The sequence below is a fragment of the Engystomops pustulosus genome, chromosome 1, assembly GCF_040894005.1.
Source record: "Engystomops pustulosus chromosome 1, aEngPut4.maternal, whole genome shotgun sequence".
Classification (NCBI taxonomy): Eukaryota; Metazoa; Chordata; class Amphibia; order Anura; family Leptodactylidae; genus Engystomops; species Engystomops pustulosus.
In genome coordinates this window covers 108119248-108139717 of record NC_092411.1, presented here as the reverse complement: position 1 = coordinate 108139717, position 20470 = coordinate 108119248, and the positions used below count along the sequence as shown (strand labels likewise).

General features: G+C 40.2%; 1 protein-coding gene across 10 annotated transcripts in view; it reads right to left on the bottom strand.

Annotated features, from left to right (window-relative positions):
- Positions 1 to 606: 606 nt before the first annotated feature.
- The window catches only part of CDC14B (cell division cycle 14B), a 58267-nt gene continuing 38403 nt past the window's right edge, over positions 607 to 20470 (bottom strand). For 3 of the 10 annotated variants that reach the window (XM_072150813.1, XM_072150818.1, XM_072150814.1), the window contains 9 exons: positions 18794 to 18856; positions 18595 to 18682; positions 16855 to 17085; positions 16488 to 16626; positions 15316 to 15478; positions 14390 to 14490; positions 8028 to 8135; positions 6093 to 6189; positions 607 to 5785 (listed from right to left, as the gene is read on the bottom strand). In XM_072150813.1, the coding sequence (XP_072006914.1) occupies positions 5558 to 5785; positions 6093 to 6189; positions 8028 to 8135; positions 14390 to 14490; positions 15316 to 15478; positions 16488 to 16626; positions 16855 to 17085; positions 18595 to 18682; positions 18794 to 18856 (1218 nt within the window). In that variant the 3' untranslated portion in view covers positions 607 to 5557. Of the gene's footprint in view, positions 5786 to 5952; positions 6190 to 8027; positions 8136 to 8959; positions 9095 to 14389; positions 14491 to 15315; positions 15479 to 16487; positions 16627 to 16854; positions 17086 to 18594; positions 18683 to 18793; positions 18857 to 20470 lie in introns of those variants that run through there. The other 7 variants (XM_072150817.1, XM_072150820.1, XR_011855576.1 and 4 more) reach the window with 6 other exon arrangements.

Genomic DNA, 20470 nt, shown 5'->3' with positions numbered 1-20470 from the left:
ACCGCACCCTTAAGAGCAGTTTTCAACTATACAGTGTTACAATATTGTATCTATAGAGTTCTGAGGAGACAATGTACACCCTTTGCTAAGTTTTTTCTTTGTTTAATACAGTTGATATAAATTTGCTAATAAAAACTGTCAACTGCTGCCTTACACATGGACAGCAGAGCAAGACATGAACAAGTTGTACATAACCTTATCACCACATCTTCAACATCCCTGAGTAACTCTTTTGGGAATTTAAATTTGTATTAAAAACCAAAATAAAACAAATACGTATAATAAATGTAGAATTCCATAATATATTTTTTTTGTACTGTTCATCCATGTACAGGACATAGGTTTGTTCTTTCAGTGTCTGGAATTATAGGCTAATACAAACTATATGGGCTTCCTTATGCTTTACACTGCAACGCTTCTCGCGTGCATCACATTCATAACTATAGTCAATATAAATGCATGGGAATGTTCACTCAGGAATCAAAATAATATGCTTTTATACAAAAAAAATGTATGAATTGTTAAACCTCTCACTATATTTTATTAGTGTGGGAACAATTCTGGTGAGGAAACTATATTAACGGGATAAGAAGTTATCATGCCAAGTCTAACGTTATTATTGGCTTGTCATTATGGCCAGTCAGAATCTGATTTTTTTTTTTTTTCTGGGAATGTGTAATCCTTGGAGGAATTGATTTTTTTTTCCTTCATTAAACGCATCATTCTCTGATCTAAAACATGAATTTCCTAATTGACCCTGATCAGCTCTGTATTCAGAGATTCACCATTTCAGATATAAAGGGATGGAGGGAAATAGTACTGATCACACACTAGGATGGAGGTGGTATGTAACACCCTTGTGGGTGCAAAGGCTGTTTGGAGGTGATCTGCTTAATTGCATTGGGTGAACATTGCATTTCTCATCTGCTCCAAGGAGTCTTTGCGTTGCATCTCAAAACACAATGTAAACATCACATGTCAACATACCCTGGGCCAATGCTAGACCTGCAGATGTGTCATCATTAAAGGACATCTGCCATCAACTAAGTGATGCTAGATGTGTTCTACTAAAACGTTTCTGCAGAATATCGTTCATCTGCACTTATTTTATTATTATAACTATATGTTGGGGAAAAAGTTATGCAAATTAGTCTGGGGTGCTCAGGCTACATCACCAGAGCACCTCAGGGAGCCTAGTATTTTAATGTATACACACCCCCTGTACCGCGGGATATAGAGTTATAATAAAAGAAGCCCTGAGGAAATTCTTACTAGGACACATCTACCATCACTAAACTGATGGTAGAAATCATGTAGTAGAGGCAGCACTCCATGTAAAGGAAGAGTGCACTCTTTATTCTGGGCGAATAAACCATTTTTCCTTTACAAGGAGTGCTGCCTCTACTACATGATTTCACGACGCATTATTTGAGCACCTCTGAGCCAGGTGTTTGAGGCGTGCACCCACTCCAGGGTTTTAATCCTAGTCACCGCTATGCTACTCCATCTCGTTATTCGTCACTAAACTGATGGTAGATGTCCTTTAAGAATAACATAGTGTATACTATAACCATAGTTCTGCCGCAGCTCAAGTCCTATGTAATTTTATATTCTGAACTGAAAGCCACCATTGGCTTCTGATTACTCCACATCACACCACTTTTTATGTCTGATTACATCGTTAAATTGTATATATCCTGATATTCTTTAAGCATTACTGTAACATCTCCTACACAGAGATAAATCACATTTCTTAAGCTGTGCCCGAAAGTCATTTTATTGGTCCCAAGGCAAAAGAACAGGTTAACATTATGGCTACACTATATAATGGGGATTCTGGAACTTTCCGGTGGGTAACCTAACCATAGAATTATCTATGATCCAAATTCTTAGGGGTCATGTCTACAAACGGGCCGATTCTGTGCTGTAAAAAACGGATCTGCATCAGATTTTCACTAATCTCAAAAACTGTAGTCTGAGTCATCCGAGACAATGTTTCCAACTAGAACATGCATCAGTCGCACAGACCGTTAAAACAACGGCCGTAGGCCCTGCTGCGTTAAAATATTGTAATGAGCGCTGCAGTGTGCCATCTGTTCAAAAAACTATTTCTATATTGTAACTTTTGTCAGATGCTTTCCTGAGTGGTATCAGTTTTTCTCTGTCATGGGCATGAACTGAATCTTCGATCCGATACAATGGCTCCTTTTTTACATTGAGAATCTGTTAGTGAGGGTGTCTAGCCTTCACATCCCCACAGTCTCTTCACTACAGGCACCCTGTCGGGGACAGCTGTCATGTAATACCTGATCAAAAGGAACAATAAGGCTGATGGCACACGTGGCGTTTTGAACTCGGTTTTGCGCCGTTTTTTAAGCAGTCCGTTAAAAAAAAACGCATGCGTTTTTGAAAACGCATCTCTTTTTGACCAGTTTTAATTAAGATAATTGGTAAAACCTGTCAAAAACACATGCATTTTTTAACGGATTTCTTAAAAACTGCCCAAAAACTGATTCAAAACACCACGTGTGCCGCCGGCCTACTCTTGGACAGACATGCAAAGACTGAACTGCGTCCCCTGCCACAACACAATCACAACCTAAAGCCATTCCAACCCCGGCTTCATCAGGATCTGTGGTTTTTCTAAGCTTACATTCGATTCTTACATGCAATTTAACATAAGCTTTTTAGAAAAAAAGAAACCAATGCATTTTAAATATATAACTAGTATAATTGCCAATTGTTGGTTACATACTTGTTGTTAAACAGGACCTTTCAGTAAATTACATTTCCAATATAATCCATTATTAAAATCTCATTTCTTGGGGGATATTTATCAATTATTGTGCAACAAAGATGGTCTAAAATGCCATGTACCATATCTATCTAGTATTTAAATAGTTTTGAGAAACAGAACAGGGACAAGACTTCAGGGGAAGGGCCTCTGCATAGAGAGAGGTGCAGAGTTCTTTCGCTACATCACCTCATTACTGGCATATGGTCACCGTATACGCCAGAAAAGCTCACGGCTCCATAGACATATACTGACAGGCTGCATGTCCCCTGTTAAACCACAGGAAAAGTACAAAGCTCTGATGAGGATCCATATGAGTATTTTTTTGAATGGATCTTGAGGAAGAAGTCAAAAATCCTCTACAAGAAATGTAGGGTGGACCAACTCTAATTCTGTCTAGACTAACTTTCTTAGTAAATCTGTACCGTTGCCTACTATGGTAACAGTAGTTTGACCCACTGGCAACAGATGAGTCTCTAAATGATAAATATGGCACATTTTTAGATACTTCAAATTATACTTAATTGTTGGCTTATTTTTTTTGAGTAAAAGAGACAATGACAGAATTCTGTGCATTATGGCACATGCCACTGGTACACCAGCAATTGCTGCTAGACGCCCGTTTACCTGAAAGGCCACTTTTATCATACTAGTTGGAAGCGTGGCTAAACTACCATTGAATATGGAGCAAGGCATTACAGTGGCCAGGTTTAGGTCTGAATGGAAATCTATCATCATTACCATTAACACAGCTGACAAAAAAGGGAAATTCTGAGCAGCACTACAATAAGCTGGGTGCAAGTCCGGCGATCCCCTGGCCAGATGATATTAATAAGTGCTCTCAGGAACAGACAGCACTCCAATAGTTAAAAAAAAAAAAAATAGCTCACAGCAGCGGGATTCAGACGCTCTGTTTATTAGACACTCTGCTCCTGTACTTAACCTAAAATAAAGCTGATTTTGTACATTAATGAAGTACAAGTCATCCTTAGGGGATCTGCCTATAACATACCCCAAAGCACTTCTCCCAAACCTCTCTGTTCTTGTAACAGTATTAGCTCTGTGCTGCTGTGATATGTTTGCTAGAGAGTAGGAGAGTAATAGCCACAGCCTGTTGACCCCCCCCCCCCTTGGAGCACTTGAACCTCAATAACATAAAAAATTAACAAAACAAAAAAAAGCACAAGTGCAGAGGTTTTAACAACCGTGGTCCAAGTCTCACTGCTGTGATTGTTATTGGTTATTACATTGGATGTTAGATTGATAAATACTCCCCAAAATCTGTTTAATACCTGCCCTAAAAAAATGTTTTTCAATTGGGGAGAGCACAACATGGGTGTCTTTCACGGACTGGACCACGGCCCATGACTTCAGAAAATACAACAAGCAGACATATACATTGATACTACATATCTTAAAGTAAATCTTTTCCCCCAAGCAATGTATCAATCTACTCTGCTCCCTCTGCTTTATAACACACTGCCTGAAGATTACACTGCATTTTCATGAGGGCAGGTTTCCTTTAAATTACAGCACAGCTAGCACAGAAGGATTTCTGTGGGGTGGACTTTAAGGCTTATTTTACTGAACACCAAATGTTCAAGATCGCAATTTAGATTTTGGTATAGGAACCTTGTTTTACACTGCAAATTGGACTCATCACTTTTATAATGCAGCACAAACAACTGATTATAGTACATACATTCATTTCTTTCTACCTCAATATAGCAAACTGTTTATGTAGGGTCAAGTATTGCATTTATATTGTGGTTTTGGGCAGTTTGCACGGTCTGTGATTCACAGACCACAAACTTTTCCGTAGTAGCATTCACACTGCCATGGATGGGATTCCAATATTATATTCCCATATTATCGCTGCTTCCCTCTTAAACAGCAGAGCCATACACACATCAAAAGTGTTAATACTGTGTTTAGCAGGGACTCCTTGTATCATATCATATCATATGCAAGGAATCCCATCCCCAGCAGTGTGGTTGGTCTGAGAAACAGAACTCTGCCATGGTCAGTCCATAGATCACGGGCTGCGGTACCCCTTAACACGAAGGTCTCACTGTTGCTGTGGGAACATGGACATGTGTTATAAAATTCTGTCACCGGGGGATAGTTTACAGATATAGCCACATTTTATAAAGGGGGTTTTGAAAGTGGTTTTGTGTCGCTGAATTGGCATATCTGAATAACAGATCATCTTTCTCCACAAGTATTCAACAGGAATAAATGAAATGGCATAAAAAATACAATAAAGAAGAAAAAACAAGATTTTAGACACCCCAACCCAATACAAAACATAAAAAGAAAAAAAAAAGGGAGGGGGCTTCATTTTGGACCATACTTTCACATAAACTAAGAGGACAGTTGTCTGATAGTATAAAGGCTGTTGTCCCTTGTAAAAACTTTGTTCTTTGACATATTATCAAACCAAACATGAAGATAAAGGCTTCCAATCCATTGGAATTCCTGTAAGGAGAGCTGGCCCAGCCATCTTCTGTCTTCCACAGTGACTGCAAAGAACCCTTTGGTATTGTAAATTACAAATTATTTACGTTACACATCAATGATATATGTATTTACATACATAAAAGTAAATGAAAGTCTCCTTTTAAAACAAGGAAAATTATCCTAGGGAGAAGACAATGGAATGTGCCGCTTCATTTCCTTCTGCCATGTCCTACAGTATGTAGGTTATCGGAAGTGTAGTGAGTATGAGACGATTGCCATCACAATGTTTGTGCCACATTGGCATCATATGCTGCATGCACAAGACGCCTCGGCACCCCAGTGCCAAATGGAAGCCACAAAAACAAAGACAGCAAAGCATTGTTCAGATTTGTTTTCTTTAGGGGATGGGAGGTTAAAGGCAAGTTTTTCCATAAGAAGTCCTTTTTCTTCTCCATACTTCTTTCCATCATCCGCTGAAGGCAAAATCTTCTGATTTACCGCAATACTGTCCGAGTTCGGGGAACAGTGTGGCTGTTAACATAAAACAATAAAATAAAAAATAATCAGAAAAGATTAACTCAAAGAAAATTGTCTGACATTACTTACAAATTAAAAAAAAATGGAAGTAATAAAATAAATATCTAAAAAGTGAATTCACATACATAAAAACATATAGATAAGTCAAACCAAACACACACCAAACCAACACACAAATATCAAATGAAAGCAGCCAAGACACGGATACAGGTTTGATGCGGATAAATCGAGACGTGTTGTATTAGTGGGAAAGCGATGCAGACAGGTTGCTTTAGTAAGATTGAAAGAGCTGGTCAAGCACATTTTGCAGGCAAAGAGCAGCAGAGCCCGGAGAGTACCATAATTTCATTAAGCGCATTTGGTGCAAAGCAATCCTTTTCTTCCGCTCGGGAATCACGCTGTAGGGGAAAGTAGAGAGAATGGTAACAGGTAATGAAACTAGCGAGAGGTGGCATGTTAAGAGGAATGAGAGAAGGAGGGGTTAAAGATAAAGGCATGAGGTATTACCAACAAATATTCTACAGCTGCCCCTAGAGGTTATGACAAGTTTAACCATCAAATACTAAAAAGGATCTAAAATGGTCACAGAATTTTGCCAAATTACAAAAAGTAAATTAGCATATACACATAAACACTATATATTGTATGTATATGTAAATATATATCATCCATGCTCACTCTTTAACAGATTTACAATCTGAAAGAGGACTGAAGGTCACTCCGATTACACAGAAGTCTATGGAGAGGGGGTGGTGGAAGAGAGCACATACAACTACTTAAAGGGCACCTACCACCACGAAACTACCTATAAAAGGTAGATTGGGTGGTAGGTGGATCAATAGGACATGAGGATAGCCCTTTTAAGGGCTAATCCTCACGTCCCCGCAATGATTTGAAAACTTTTATTGCCCCAATATTAAAATTTTCTTATGCGGCTACTGGGGCGTGGAGTAGCCACATCTGAGGTTACACGAGGCGGCTACTCCACGCCCCGGTAGCCTCTTTTCTCCTCCTACCAAAAATCTTCAGCGCGCAGCTACGAGGAGCTGCGCGCCCTCGTCCGGCACATCTGCTGTCTGCGCATGTGCAGAACAGCAGGCCCGCACAGCTCCGACTCCGTAGCAGTGACCGCGCAGGCGCGGGCCTGCTGTTCTGTGCATGCGCAGACAGCAGATGTGCCGGACGAGGGCGCGCAGCTCCTCGTAGCTGCGTGCCGAAGATTTTTGGTAGGAGGAGAAAGAGGCTGCCGGGGCGTGGAGTAGCCGCCTCGTGTAACCTCAGATGCGGCTACTCCACGCCCCAGTAGCCGCATAAGAAAATTTTAATATTGGGGCAATAAAAGTTTTCAAATCATTGCGGGGACGTGAGGATTAGCCCGTAAAAGGGCTATCCTCATGTCCTATTGATCCACCTACCACCCGATCTACCTTTATAGGTAGTTTCGTGGTGGTAGGTTCCCTTTAAATGCACAAGCCCAAAAGACTTTGGTCAGTAGAAACTCTTGGTTCTACATCCTATTGTTTTAAAGGGGTTGTCCACTTTGAGCAAATATTTTCAAATGTACTTTCTGTATCAATTCCTCACTGTTTTCTAGATCTCTGCTTACTGTCCTGCAACAGAAAGCGTCCATGTTTACTTCCAGTGGATAGAAAACTGTCCATGGTTATATGATGGACATACGAGCCGTTATTGTCACAGTAATAGGGGCTGTGTGATAATAACGTGTCGATCACATGACCATGGACAGATTTCTATCCACTGGAAGTCAACATAGAAACTTTCTATAGAAGGACAGCAAGCAGAGATCTAGAAAACCATGAGGAATTGATAAAGAAAGTTTTTTGGAAAATTGGATAACATTTCCTTACACAAACCATATCAAAAATATTTGCTGAAAGTGAACAACCCCTTTAATGGTGTTGTTCTGAACCCAAACAGTATCAGTAAAAAAGTATGATATAAAAGTAATGCAAATATATATACCCAGCTATTCTGCCTACAGATAGGTTACCCTGTTTATGATGCCTTTAGTAACATCACTATAATGAAGAAGCTGCATACAGAAGAGCTGTGTCATCTAATATTTTACTGGCTATGACTTGTATGTCAATAAATGTTACAACAGTAGTAAAGAAGAAAACACGTGTACTCTATGATGGAGGCTTATGGTTATATACATGGACCAGGTCTCCACATTAACAAATAGTTTATACAGGGTATGGAGGAACAAGCTTACCCTCGCAGTGTGCTGCCTCCTGCAGAAGACCTGGTTGTCCTCTTTGTAATGCATGAACTCTCAGATATATCTGACCTGGGATTCTGCACACTGGACTGCAGAATGACTCTGAAAGGTCAAAATAGAATAGATTGATGTGGTCTGCATTAAATACACACATCATTATGCAATAGCAAACACAAGCTCCTCAAGTCATCCCAACTAAATGTAGCCATGTTGTCCTTTAGAAATGAGATAGCTTCCTTGGATACGACCACCCCGCACATGCGCTATTCAGTACTGCCTGACCTCCTTGGATTCAGCGATCATTACCACAGGACGGCTGTGGGACATGCAGTAACTCCTAGACATTTCATATACAAAAACCTTGTGTGTCTTTGTGCAATCACTCCAGCAGAGGTGGTCGTATCCAAGGACACAGTCTTGTTTCTTTGGGACCATAATGAGAAATTATCTTCACACAGGTAATTTTTTTTTTAATAACATCTAATTGGAAAATTGGATACAGTTATGGCAAATTAATTAAATTGAATGTAAATGCCCAGAAGAAATTATCCCTTTAAGATCTGATTCACTCGGGACCTGCTCAGTTACTCATTGAGTAGTACACCCCAGCTTCACCACGCATACGCTATACTTATAGTACATACGCAGTCAAGCCAGGGTCTCCACTAAAGCATTATGAAGACATTAAGAGCTCCTGAAAGATTAGAAGGGCGTTTATTGTGGGCCCCCACAGAACTATATGGTGATTTGGCACATTACACCACCCAGTCCATAAGTATTTGTAGGTGGTTTAGGGTTCCGAATCACCCAGACAGGTCCCTTTAAAGGAGTTGGCCACTCTTTTACATACGTTGCCCATGTGCCTTTACTACTTTAATAATAATCCCTGAATGTTCATCAAGTGATTCAGCATTCCTGCTACTTACTTTAATGCTGTCTGCTGACTATCATTCTTTGTTTATATACGTGACCACCGATGAATAGGAAGAGCTACAGCATACAGAAATGACTCATCCTCCTCATCTCTTCCTGTGTCTACCTCCTTCTTTTCACTGTCCATCCTAATTGACAAAGGTACAGGTACATACAGATGCAGAGACGTGTCTAATGGAACAGATTTGTTGAAAAGTGGCCAATCCCTTTAATAAATCTGAGCTGTGATTGATAGTTGCTTGGTTAATATTTTTTAATACATTTTTCCAAATGGGTCATATGCTTCCTCCCATGTGAGGCGTTTAGGATACTAATTGGAGGGTATATTATGTGGTATATTAAACACAGTACCAACAATAGGATGGTCTATTAAATCATTATGAAATTCATCAGGAATCAAGAGGATTTGTGTTAAAAAATTTTTAACGTATTTACAGAAGTGGTCTTGAGTACAACTTGGCCTAGTTTTTCCTGGTGGACCCGCCATCTGCCAGATTCATCAAAGAGGCTCAAATCTCTTGATGTGTTTGTATTGGGTCTTAAGGGGGGGGGGGGGGGGGGCGCACTGGAGTGCCGGCTAATGATAAATCTCCACTCTCCACTATTAATTTTGTCGGCGCTACAACTGTCGCCACTACATTTTAGTTAAGAATATAGATCTCAGGCATAGCTTCATATAGTGGCAGGTCAAGCGTCCTCAGCTTCAATGCCTTATCCCCTCCACCCTGCCCACCACCTCCTGCAATGCTTCCCATTTCATTGATGCATCAGTGCTCTTCCTGTTCATCTCCATAGTACAGGCAGTCCCCGGGTTACATACAAGATAGGGACTGTAGGTTTGTTCTTAAGTTGAATTTGTATGTAAGTCGAAACTGTATATTTTATCATTGTAGTTCCCGACAATTTTTTTTTTTTGCCCCAGTGACAATTGGAGTTTCAAATTTTTTTGCTGTAATAGGACCAAAAATTATCAATAAAGCTTCATTGCAGACAATTTTAAGCTGATTATTGCAATCTGGGACTATTTTAAAGCATCCAGAGAGCTTCACCAGAGGTCACAGTGGGCAGAGGGGTCCGTCTGTAACTATGGGTTGTCTGTAAGTCGGGTGTCCTTAAGTAGGGGACCGCCTGTATTTTGGCCATGGCCCATGACATGGAAGCAAGGGTTATTGCCACAAGATGAGGTGATGCTCTATCACCAGAACGTCCCAACTGTTCCAGAAAATAAAAATGACATTGTGGGGATCCTTGCTTCTTCCCCTTTCAAGATTCCCCTATACAATTTTTTCCAAACACAGCATTAAACTAGCACTGCCCCCTCTTCATCATTTTAGGATTAGTGGGTCTCCCAAAATTTCCACAATGACATGTGTTCTATAAACTAAAGCCAAATGATCACTTTATGAAAGAAGAATAAGTTTGAAGAACAGATATACTGAGGCTCATTTATCCGAAGCCTACAATAGTACAGCCGGATCAATAGCATATAAGCATTTCTGACTGTCCTGCCGTCAGTTTTAGTGAATAGTTACGGTATATATTTCATTATATATCAATTCTTTGCATTATCTTATTACTAACATAAATTCCACCAATCTGGGGGTGCAGATCAGATACTGTCACATTAGTGCTAGCAGTGGCAGACTGTATGACCAGGGACATAGTAACGCCCAGTTGTCTCTAACTTTCTGGAATAATGGAGGAACAGCACAATACACCAATAATAAAAAGATGCTCCAAAAGTGTTATTGCACTGGGAATACAAGTTTTCACTAAAACAGACATGACAGGATAGCCTATAGCTTCTTTTTAAGGTATGGAAGATTAATAATAAGAGAAAAAAGCTGATGGATTTTAACAGTTAATAGTCATGTTTTCCAACAATTTGGCTCCGGAAAATAGCAGAATATAGAAGAGCAGCAGACATCACCCATGCACAACCACACAAAACACAGAATGTGACAAGACACTTACACTGACCAAGTGCCACGGTCCTGACGGCTATTAGGGGGGTCTTAAACCATCAAGACAGATTAGCACGAAGGGTTGAGGGGAGCCACATACAATCCACCAGGTGACAATGGCACACAATGCAGAGAACATCATAGCTAGGACCCATCTAAAAGAAGGGGAAAAGATGAACAAAAAGCAAATGGAGAAGCAGGGATTGTGCTAAACACAGGGCTGCAGTGTGACATGGTGGTCATGCAGCATTCTCTGTACCTGGACCATGCTCGCAGGAGTACCAAAGTGCAACGGCATAGTACATACAATATTCTAACTAAAGCAAACCCTCTATAGCAGTGGTGGCAAACCTATGGCACCGGTGCCAGAGGCGGCACTCAGAACCCTATTTGTGGGCACCTGGGCCATCACCCCAGCGCACCAGACAGGACTCAAAGAATCTTCCTGCAGTTCCAAGCAACTTAAAAGATGCTGCTTTCAGGCATATATTAAAGTGATACTTACTTCGCTACTTGGGAATGTAGGAAGTGGGAGAAGGGACAAATTATCTTTGGAGGACCTACTGCCGGCCCCACGATTCTCTGTGTACATTGCGTTCATTTTTGGTTGGCACCTCGCGATAAATAAGGGGGATTTTGGCTTGCAGTTTGGGCACACGGCCGCTAAAAGGTTTGCCATCACTGCTCTATAGAAACATAGGAGGTAACGCAATACAGATGTATTCAGGAATACTTCCAGACCCAATAAGTTCCCCTTGTGTACTTTCTCACATTCATAGGCACATATCCATGGGAAACACAGATAAAGAATTCACATGACAGCTAATATACAGAGGGGGTTGGCAGCTTTTTTGGTTACCGTATTTTTCAGACTAGAAGGCACACAAAAAATCCTTTGATTTTCTCAGATATCAATGGTGCACCTTATAGTCCAGTGCACCTTATATATGAACCTTACTTACAGACAACAGCTGCCTTGAACTGTGCACAGGTCTGCCACCTGTTGGTCATTCATCCTTATAATCAGGTGCGCCTTATAGTCCAGTGCACCTTATATATGAACCTAGACGTTTTGGCAGGCATTTATTGATGGTGCGCCTTATACTCCGGTGCGCCTTATAGTCCGCAAAATAATGTACATGTTTTATAGTGGAGCAGCTTTTCCTCTTTGAATAGATAAAAAAATGGGATTACTATGATTTGGCCTGTCCAGGGGGCACGCGTCTACACAGTATGACATGGCAGTGACAAAAGGAACGGCAACATCAATTGTTCAATCAGTCAAGAGTTTCAAGTAGGAATAACAGAGGATCTAAACAATGCATAGTACTGAGAAAAAGATGCTCCAGAAAGACAGAACAGAAAAAACAAAATACAATGCAGGAGGAAAGAGCTAACAGTTCCTCTAACATTGGAGCCAGAAACTATTGTAATGCTGACAAACATCATGTAATATATATGTGCGATAAAGTAGGCCTAAAAATTTGTACCAATAACCTTTCATACAAGGAGTAGAACATCATCTGGAGATTGAGGACAGTGTAAACACCACTTTTTACCTCAGCTTTTAAGGTAATATGAAAAACCATGACCTAATATAGCCCACTCAACAAAAGTCTAGCAAAAGGAGGATCATATGTATGTGTAACTGCATATTTCCCATTTTCTACCTTTTGGTGTGAAAATATAAATGACAAGTTTTACTGAATATCTTGGCTTTGTTCCTAAGCCAGCTATGAGCAATCAAATCATTCGTCCCAAGGCCAGAATGATCAGAGGTTTTTGGAATAAGTTACAAGTTATACTGAATATTCTGTAATAAAGCTGTATATCACAATGCTCTGCTCTTCTACCATCCTGTCCAGTTCCCTTTACGCTCACTGATGGATATATACGTCAGCGCGATATGATCTGAAGAGGGCTCACAGGATGAGTTGCGTATTGCAGCAAACACCCATCGCTAACACCCGTGGTTGGCGACAGAACCGATTATGGGAGTCAACCCCTTGATTAACGCCAGCAAAAAACACTGCCATCTTTGTTGAAATCGCTGCTCCCAGTGATGTCATTGGGGAGTGGTAATTGGTTGCCATGATAGCCTTGCGTCTTCGTCAGACCAGAGACTGCATGATCTGTGAAGATACGTTACAATGAGCCAGTGGCTCATTGTAATGAATCCTATGTCAAAAAAAACCATATACTGCAATACTGTAGTATATGGTAGAAACGATAGACCATATAGGGTTGATGAACCCCCCCCCCCCCTTTCCCTAGAACTGATATAAAACTAAATAAACAGTAAAAATTACAAACATGTTGCTTGGTATCTCAAAATGCCCGGTTTATCAAAATATTAAAACTGTTATTGCTGGCGGTGAACTACATGGAAAACAGAGCCAAATCTCCAAAACACAACTTTTACAGCATTTTACACAGCAAAAAAAATGCAATAAAAAGTGATCGTAAGGTTGCATAGTCCTCAAAATGCTGCCTGCTCAACTTGCAAAAAATGACACCACACACAGCTCCGTTCACCGAAGTATGAAAAAGTTATTAGGGTCATAAGATGGAAAACTAATTCTTTTCCCATACATATTAATTTGTGAAAATGCATGAAAACACAATAAAACCGAACCAAAGTATAAAGTAGATGTATCATTTGGAGCGCACAGTAAAAGTCGTAAAAACTGAGCCCCCAAGAAAGTGACACAAATGCGATTTTTCACCATATATGGAATTTTTTCCAGCTTCCCTGTACACGGCATGGAATAATAAATAACGTCACTGAGAAATAAAATTCTTTGTAGTTTTCAGGCAGTGCATTTATACGCTGTGCACTAGGCAAACTCTAAAGTTTTTAGCTGCAAGTTAAAGCAATAAATCTTTTAAATGTTCAGCGACTATGGCCCAGTTTTGAAAACACATACGTTTTTGACCAGTTTTAAGATAATTGGTAAAACTGGTCAAAAACGGATGAATTTTCAAAAAACGCATGCGTTTAACAGACTGCTTAAAAACGGCCCAAACACTGATTCAAAACGCCACATGTTCCGCCGGCCTTATATGTAGAAAAATATACAAAAGAAAGTTTTTGACTGCAGTAATATGCAAACACAAACAAAGGGTACATGCACACAGCACAGTTTTATATGGGCTGAAAACAACGGATTCTTTGTCCGTATTTGTCCAGATGTCCCTCCGATCACCCCCCCCCCCCCCGTATGGACGCCAATATGGTTGGTGTGTCCAACGCATTTACGCTACATTTAAAATAGGGAAGCCTGGTTGCTTGTGAAAATTAGCTTCTACAGGTTAGGTTTCCATTTATTGTGCTTTATGCTGTAAAGAAAGGAGATTACCAAAAAAAGACAGAGAAAATAAAATTACCATAAACCATTAGAAGTTTCTTTCACTCTTATTAACAGCTGGTATGGGGAGAGTGTATAAAGGACAACTTACGATAAGGGAGCTGCAGATGTCGTCCTTGTTTGTCTCTTACTTTTCAGGACCCGGAGCTTGTCTCCCTGTGTGACGCTTATGGCCTCGTCATCATCGCTGTACTGTTTAGTTACAAAGAAAAGTGGGTAAAAGCCTCTATAAAGCAATGTGGGAAGTAATCGTGAAGCAGACATGCACATTGTACTAATATATATATATACACACACACACACACGTTATGATAGCAGAACATAATAGAACAGAAGGTCTTCCCTCGCCATAGGGTTACATGTACAGTAGACTCCTTTATATCAGGTTTCTGAGCTAAAATGCTGGATGCTTCACTTTTTTTTGCAGTTATAGATAATGGAAAGGCATGGCAGAGATATGAAATGAACACATTATGTATCCTTAAGAATCCTATACTTCAGACTGATTCTTTCACAAGGAATGAACAGCTTCATTGTGTGGCACATTCCAGGGTCACTGGGTGGTGGTCTTCTATGTGGTGCCAAGCATCCCAAGGTGCTATATGTGGTGCCAAGCATCCCAAGTCCTATAAATGTTACTGTGAAGTAGAGTTCCTGGTTTGCTAGGAGTATGAGCCATGTGTTGTATGTGCCAACTCAGCAATAATTGGTTAACCACATAACATTATACACTCATAGAAAGCTCTGGATACAAGAGCAGGAAAGCAACAGAAAGCATATGGTAAATGCTGGCTGGAATTCCAACAAATTCTAAGTGACCCTACTCCAGGTTTATTGAGTGTTATTTTTTTTAACAAACAAAAATGTGCTCATGGTTTTCACAAATCTCTCCTAATCCCTACATGCATTTCTCTCATCACCTTCACCAAGATCTGAGTACCCAAAAACTGCCTTCAGGTGATAATATTTGATATACACCCCTAACATCAGCATGTAGACATATACACACATACTTACCAACTCAATGTCCTCTTTACCAGATGCTTTACCCAGATCATCACGGAGTGAAATGTCATCCACACCAGAAAGAATAAAGGTGACTGCTACTTTGTTGCCATTTTCTTGCTCCCGTCTCTTTTTTCGATAAATGTCACCTTCATTCCAAAGACTCATTTGCTTGCTGTAAGATACATATAACAAGTATTATGTTATCTTTATTCATAATGGCTGCATTATAAGCCCCCCCCCCCCAAAAAAGCACAATCATGGCATATACACAAGATTCCCATAAGCAACATAGAACTGATCTACGCCGATTCCTTAACTCCAATAAAAGGGAATTGGGAGTTATAGAAATAACGTAAACCAAGAGGTGCGCTACTTACATAATTCCCACTCGCAGTTAAAAAAGCGGCGTAACTCAGGTCCATGAGGTTTATATAAAATCACAACCACTGTAGATGGGGAGCTGAGGAAAGTGGCACTGTGACACGATTTTAGAGATCTGTACAGGGCTAATAACAGAGACCTGTGGATGTGTCATTTCTGGGCACATAATAAAATGGCGCATGTGTGAGGTAATGTGCTGGTAATACCAAAAGTAGTACAGTATCTACATTTATACATGTACATAAAGTAACTACTCACAAAAATAAAAATGCCTGGTTACACAACAGACCCTTGAGAGAAGAAAAAAGAAATACAGCAAAAATGGAGACCTTACTGCACAGTTTAAACAAAACCTTATATTATGTTCACACAAAGTTTCCTTTATGGCAGTGCAAAAAAAATAAAATAAAAAATATATAAAGAGCACATCCACAAAGTATTCAGATACTTCAGCATGGATTTTGAGTTGAATCAGTATGCAGCCATCTTCATAGAAAATAGAGCCGCACGGCAGTTCTTACAGCGCATTATAGAGCATGCTCTATCTTTTTTGTGGCCACAGCTCGGAATGGTGAGCACTCATTGTGCTCACGGTACCGGGCCCCCATGCCATAGCCCTCTATGGGGGATGTATACCAGGCCGCATATACGTTGCCCCCACGGTCGTGTGAATGGGCCTTAGAGAAAGCTGATGACAGCCATTTAACCCTATAGGGGTTGCTTGTTAGTATACATTTCTATCACCCCCTCCTTCTATTCAAAACCAAATAAAAAACCCCACCACGGCTGGCAGTACTTACTCAACCAGGAACTGTTGCTGTGGTCCTATTACAGAGCCGGGTCTACATATTCGGATCCAGGCGATGGATTCTGCAGCTGTCATTCTATAATGCTTCATCATATAACATGCTATAAGCGTACCTGTCCTTCCCAAACCAGCTGAAAAAACAGTAGACATATAAAAACGGTTGAAAAAAAAAAAAAAAAAACTTGTTAAAATGGAAATTCATGTGGCAATCAAACTTAAATTGTTTTTCTTTTCAGAAAATGCTCCAACATGCCGAAGAAACAATGAGATGTGAAAATGCATTATGCTATGGGAACATAGAAGGCGTCTGTATACAATAGGTCATAGGATGAAGCCGATAATCTGCAACTCTAACTCACCTTTACAATGCACAGCTATGGCACCTTCTGCATTCTCACAGATGTTCAGGAACTTCTTCACTATGGAGTCACTAGGGGTACTGCCATCCACAAAGAACAAGTCGTGATGTTCAAAGCCAGCATCAATAAATCGCTTTGCTTCATACATCTTCTTATTGAGGCGGATAATGGTAGAAATGTGGTGGTCTCTGAAGTAGGGGAAGTAAGCTTCTGGAGCATGATGCGGGTACCCTAGATGAGGAGAGCACATTATAGGAAGGGATTAGTCACCAGCACATCCCTATTCTTGTGCAGCAAACATTAGTGATCATCACTAGATCAAAAAACGGATCAGCTGTTTTGCCAGTGGTAAAATGTTTACCATTGAGTTGAAAGTTGGCTTAATGTCTTGTGTAGCGTTGAACAGATACCAGAGTTTGGAATTTGACACCAACACATATTGTGGTATCAATCTACCAATGGTAATCCCACAGCCAGCTGCTCTCTGATGTATAAGATGCATTGATTTTTGTGTTGCAAAGGTTAATTTCCACATCCACAGGAACATGTCACTTATTTAATACAGATGAAAATGACCAATGAGGCAATTCAGCTATGGATTTTTTCCACAACATGTATGGGATAGTTATACATCCCATACTACACTGCTGTTGTATTTTGCTGCGGGTTTGCACATAATACACAATGTGCACAGCTAGCCTTCTGGGACTTGCATGTTTGCAAGGAGAGTTTTAGTTTTGAGAAGTTAGCCTCCAATTTATGACAGTATATGTTAAATTAAAAGATCAGTAGAACAGTTCAGGCACCCAATAACGAAATCGACAAGGCCCTAGTATTGTACCGTTCTACGCTTTCTAGTATTGACATTTCAATGCATAGTGCAACCCGAGTCTTGTGTTATAGCCAGAAGCTTTAAAGCGGACCCGACACCAGATTTTGACCACGCCCCATTATTCTGACTGACAGCTCTGTGTCTCTTCAAATCACTGCTTTGCCTCCTTGTACTTAGACAGTCTTCTAATATTTAACTACAGACATATAAAGATCTATGTAAAGATGGGAAATATTTTTACACGGTGTAATATTCATGACATGTGACCAGTGGCATCATCGCAGGTCCTTTAACCTTCTAAGAACAGCAAACTACCTCATGTGTGTGATTACATGAAATCACAGCAGTCTCCAAGGATGATGGATAGGAGTAGAAGTCCATGGAGGCTGCTGTGACTTCATGTGGTCAGATACATGTATGGGGTGCAGTTTGCTATTATTAGGAGGCTAAAGTACCTGAAATGATGTCACTCTGGTCACATGACATGAACTGTGACCAGTAAGGAGGCAAAGCGATCATGCGTATTCATGAGGAGGCGGTCCGAGACGCTGCTTCTTCCCTGGACAGTCCCATATGCTGGATAGGATCGATAGGAGGGTCCGATAAAGTAACACTAGTGGATACATGCAAATACGGTCCTTTTTCTGCACAGAAAAGGGATAGAAGCTTTATGTAGAAAGTCATTTAACAAGAAAACCTGAGCTGCAACAATGGAAAAGCTCAAAGTGTACAAGTGTCAATGAGCATGTTCCAGCATCCAACTGTTTTATACCAGATAAATAGATTTGTTGCAGGGTGTAGGTCAAGCTCAGGATCATTTTCCAAATACACGGGGACCCCCCTAAGAAAACTAAATGACACAATGTTGTAGAATATCAAAGAATCAAAATGACACTATTACTACATACCATTTTCCACTTTACTTTTATGATGGGGTCCACTGAAAGCTAGAAATTTTTCTGGAATTATCCAGTTAAAATCTCCATTCTCAGCTCTCTGTTACAGAAGGGAATAATTTAAAAAAAAGTTAACAATAAAGTGTTTTCCTCAAAAGCTTCATACTAAGAAACGATGATTTGCTGTGAAAAGCTTTTTATTAAACCTCACCTCATAGTGTTGGTATTCCTCCAGATTAAATGCTCTAAAATCAAAGAATTCATACTGCAGCGCCTACAATATGAAATATAAGAAATCATATGATATACAGGGAAAACATTAGGACCCGGATCACACTTGTGTTTGAAGTCACAAAAATGATTACAAAGACTAAGGGTGATGGCACACGTGGTGTTTTGAACGCGTTTGTGGCCCGTTTTTAAGCAGTCCATCAAAAAACGCATGCGTTTTTGACCTGTTTGACCTGTAAGATAATTGGTCAAACCTGTCAAAAACGCATGCGTTTTGCAATGGACTGCATAAAATGGCCCAAAAACGCGATCAAAACACCACGTGTGCCATCACCCTTACAGATCCATTAAAAGGGTTGTCCACTTCCAGCAAATAATAATAAGTTATTAAATTTTCAAATACAGAAAGTATATCAATTCTTCACAGGTTTCTAGATCTCTACTTGCTGTCTTTCTATAGGAAGCTTCATTGTTAACTTCCTGTAGATAACCACAATATCAATTATTTGCTGGGATGTGCTTAAAATGAACAACCCCTTTAAAATGTCTATTGGCTTCCGTTAAAGTGTCCATTTGCACCACTCCTATTAGGCTTCCGTTATTTGCACAGGAATTTAAAAAAAACATTTTTTCCTTCTGAAATAATGTAAGTGATGAAAACGGACCCAAAAAGAAGAAGTCATCAATGGTCATTTTGATGGATCAGTTATTAGTTCTGGGACAAGTCCACACAGGTGTGATAAGACAGATAAAGTTTAGTTTCAATTCAGCACATAATTAAAAAAGGAAACTCTATAGAAGTAAATGTGCACACAATCAAATTTGTTTCTTTGTAGGTCTACTGCATTTACCAGAACCCAATTCAGACACAGTTGAATTTAAGTCAGCAGGTAAGTACACCTCCTCTGGGTATGGAGTGGAAAGGCTACCTGCACACGACTTTATGACTAGTTCAGACTAAGGCTACATTCACACTGGCGCATGGGGGACGTATATATACGATTGACGGATACACGGCGTATATACTTCCCCCATAGACCGCAATGGGTGCACGGTGCCGTCCGGAAGCGGTATGGTGCACCACACGTGTGGCATCGTACTGTTCTGTAGCCGGGAAAAAGATACAACATGTCCCATCTTTCCCCGTAATACGGCGCAGTGCCCCATGTTTCTTTATGGAGAGGGACAGGGGTGAGGGCACACATTAGTGTGAATATAGCCTAAGACTACTCTCTCTCCTTTTCAACTAATCAGTCACAAGGTCTGCTAAAATAACGAATGCGGACAGTGATCTATTAAAAATGATTGTATTTAGTGCAGCCATGTGCATACTTGTGGAGTGCCAACAGTTTAAAGTCCCATACATAAGTTACCAAGACACTAGACCTGCAAGAAGACTGTGTGTGTACTGAAATGAATGAGTGATTTATAAAAGGTGCTAGTTGCACTTTTCCAGTTTTTTGTGATGTGGTGCTTGGTTGCATTTTTTTTTTGTCCAGGATTAAAAAACTTTTTGTATAGGACTCTGTGCAGTCCAAGGGTAAGAAAACAAAGAGTTTGTTCCCACCTCCTCCAGGGCGTTTGACAGCAAGTCACCTGCTACAACCTGAAATTCCTGCTGTATCAGGTGCACGGCTGTCAATGCTTGCCTGTATAC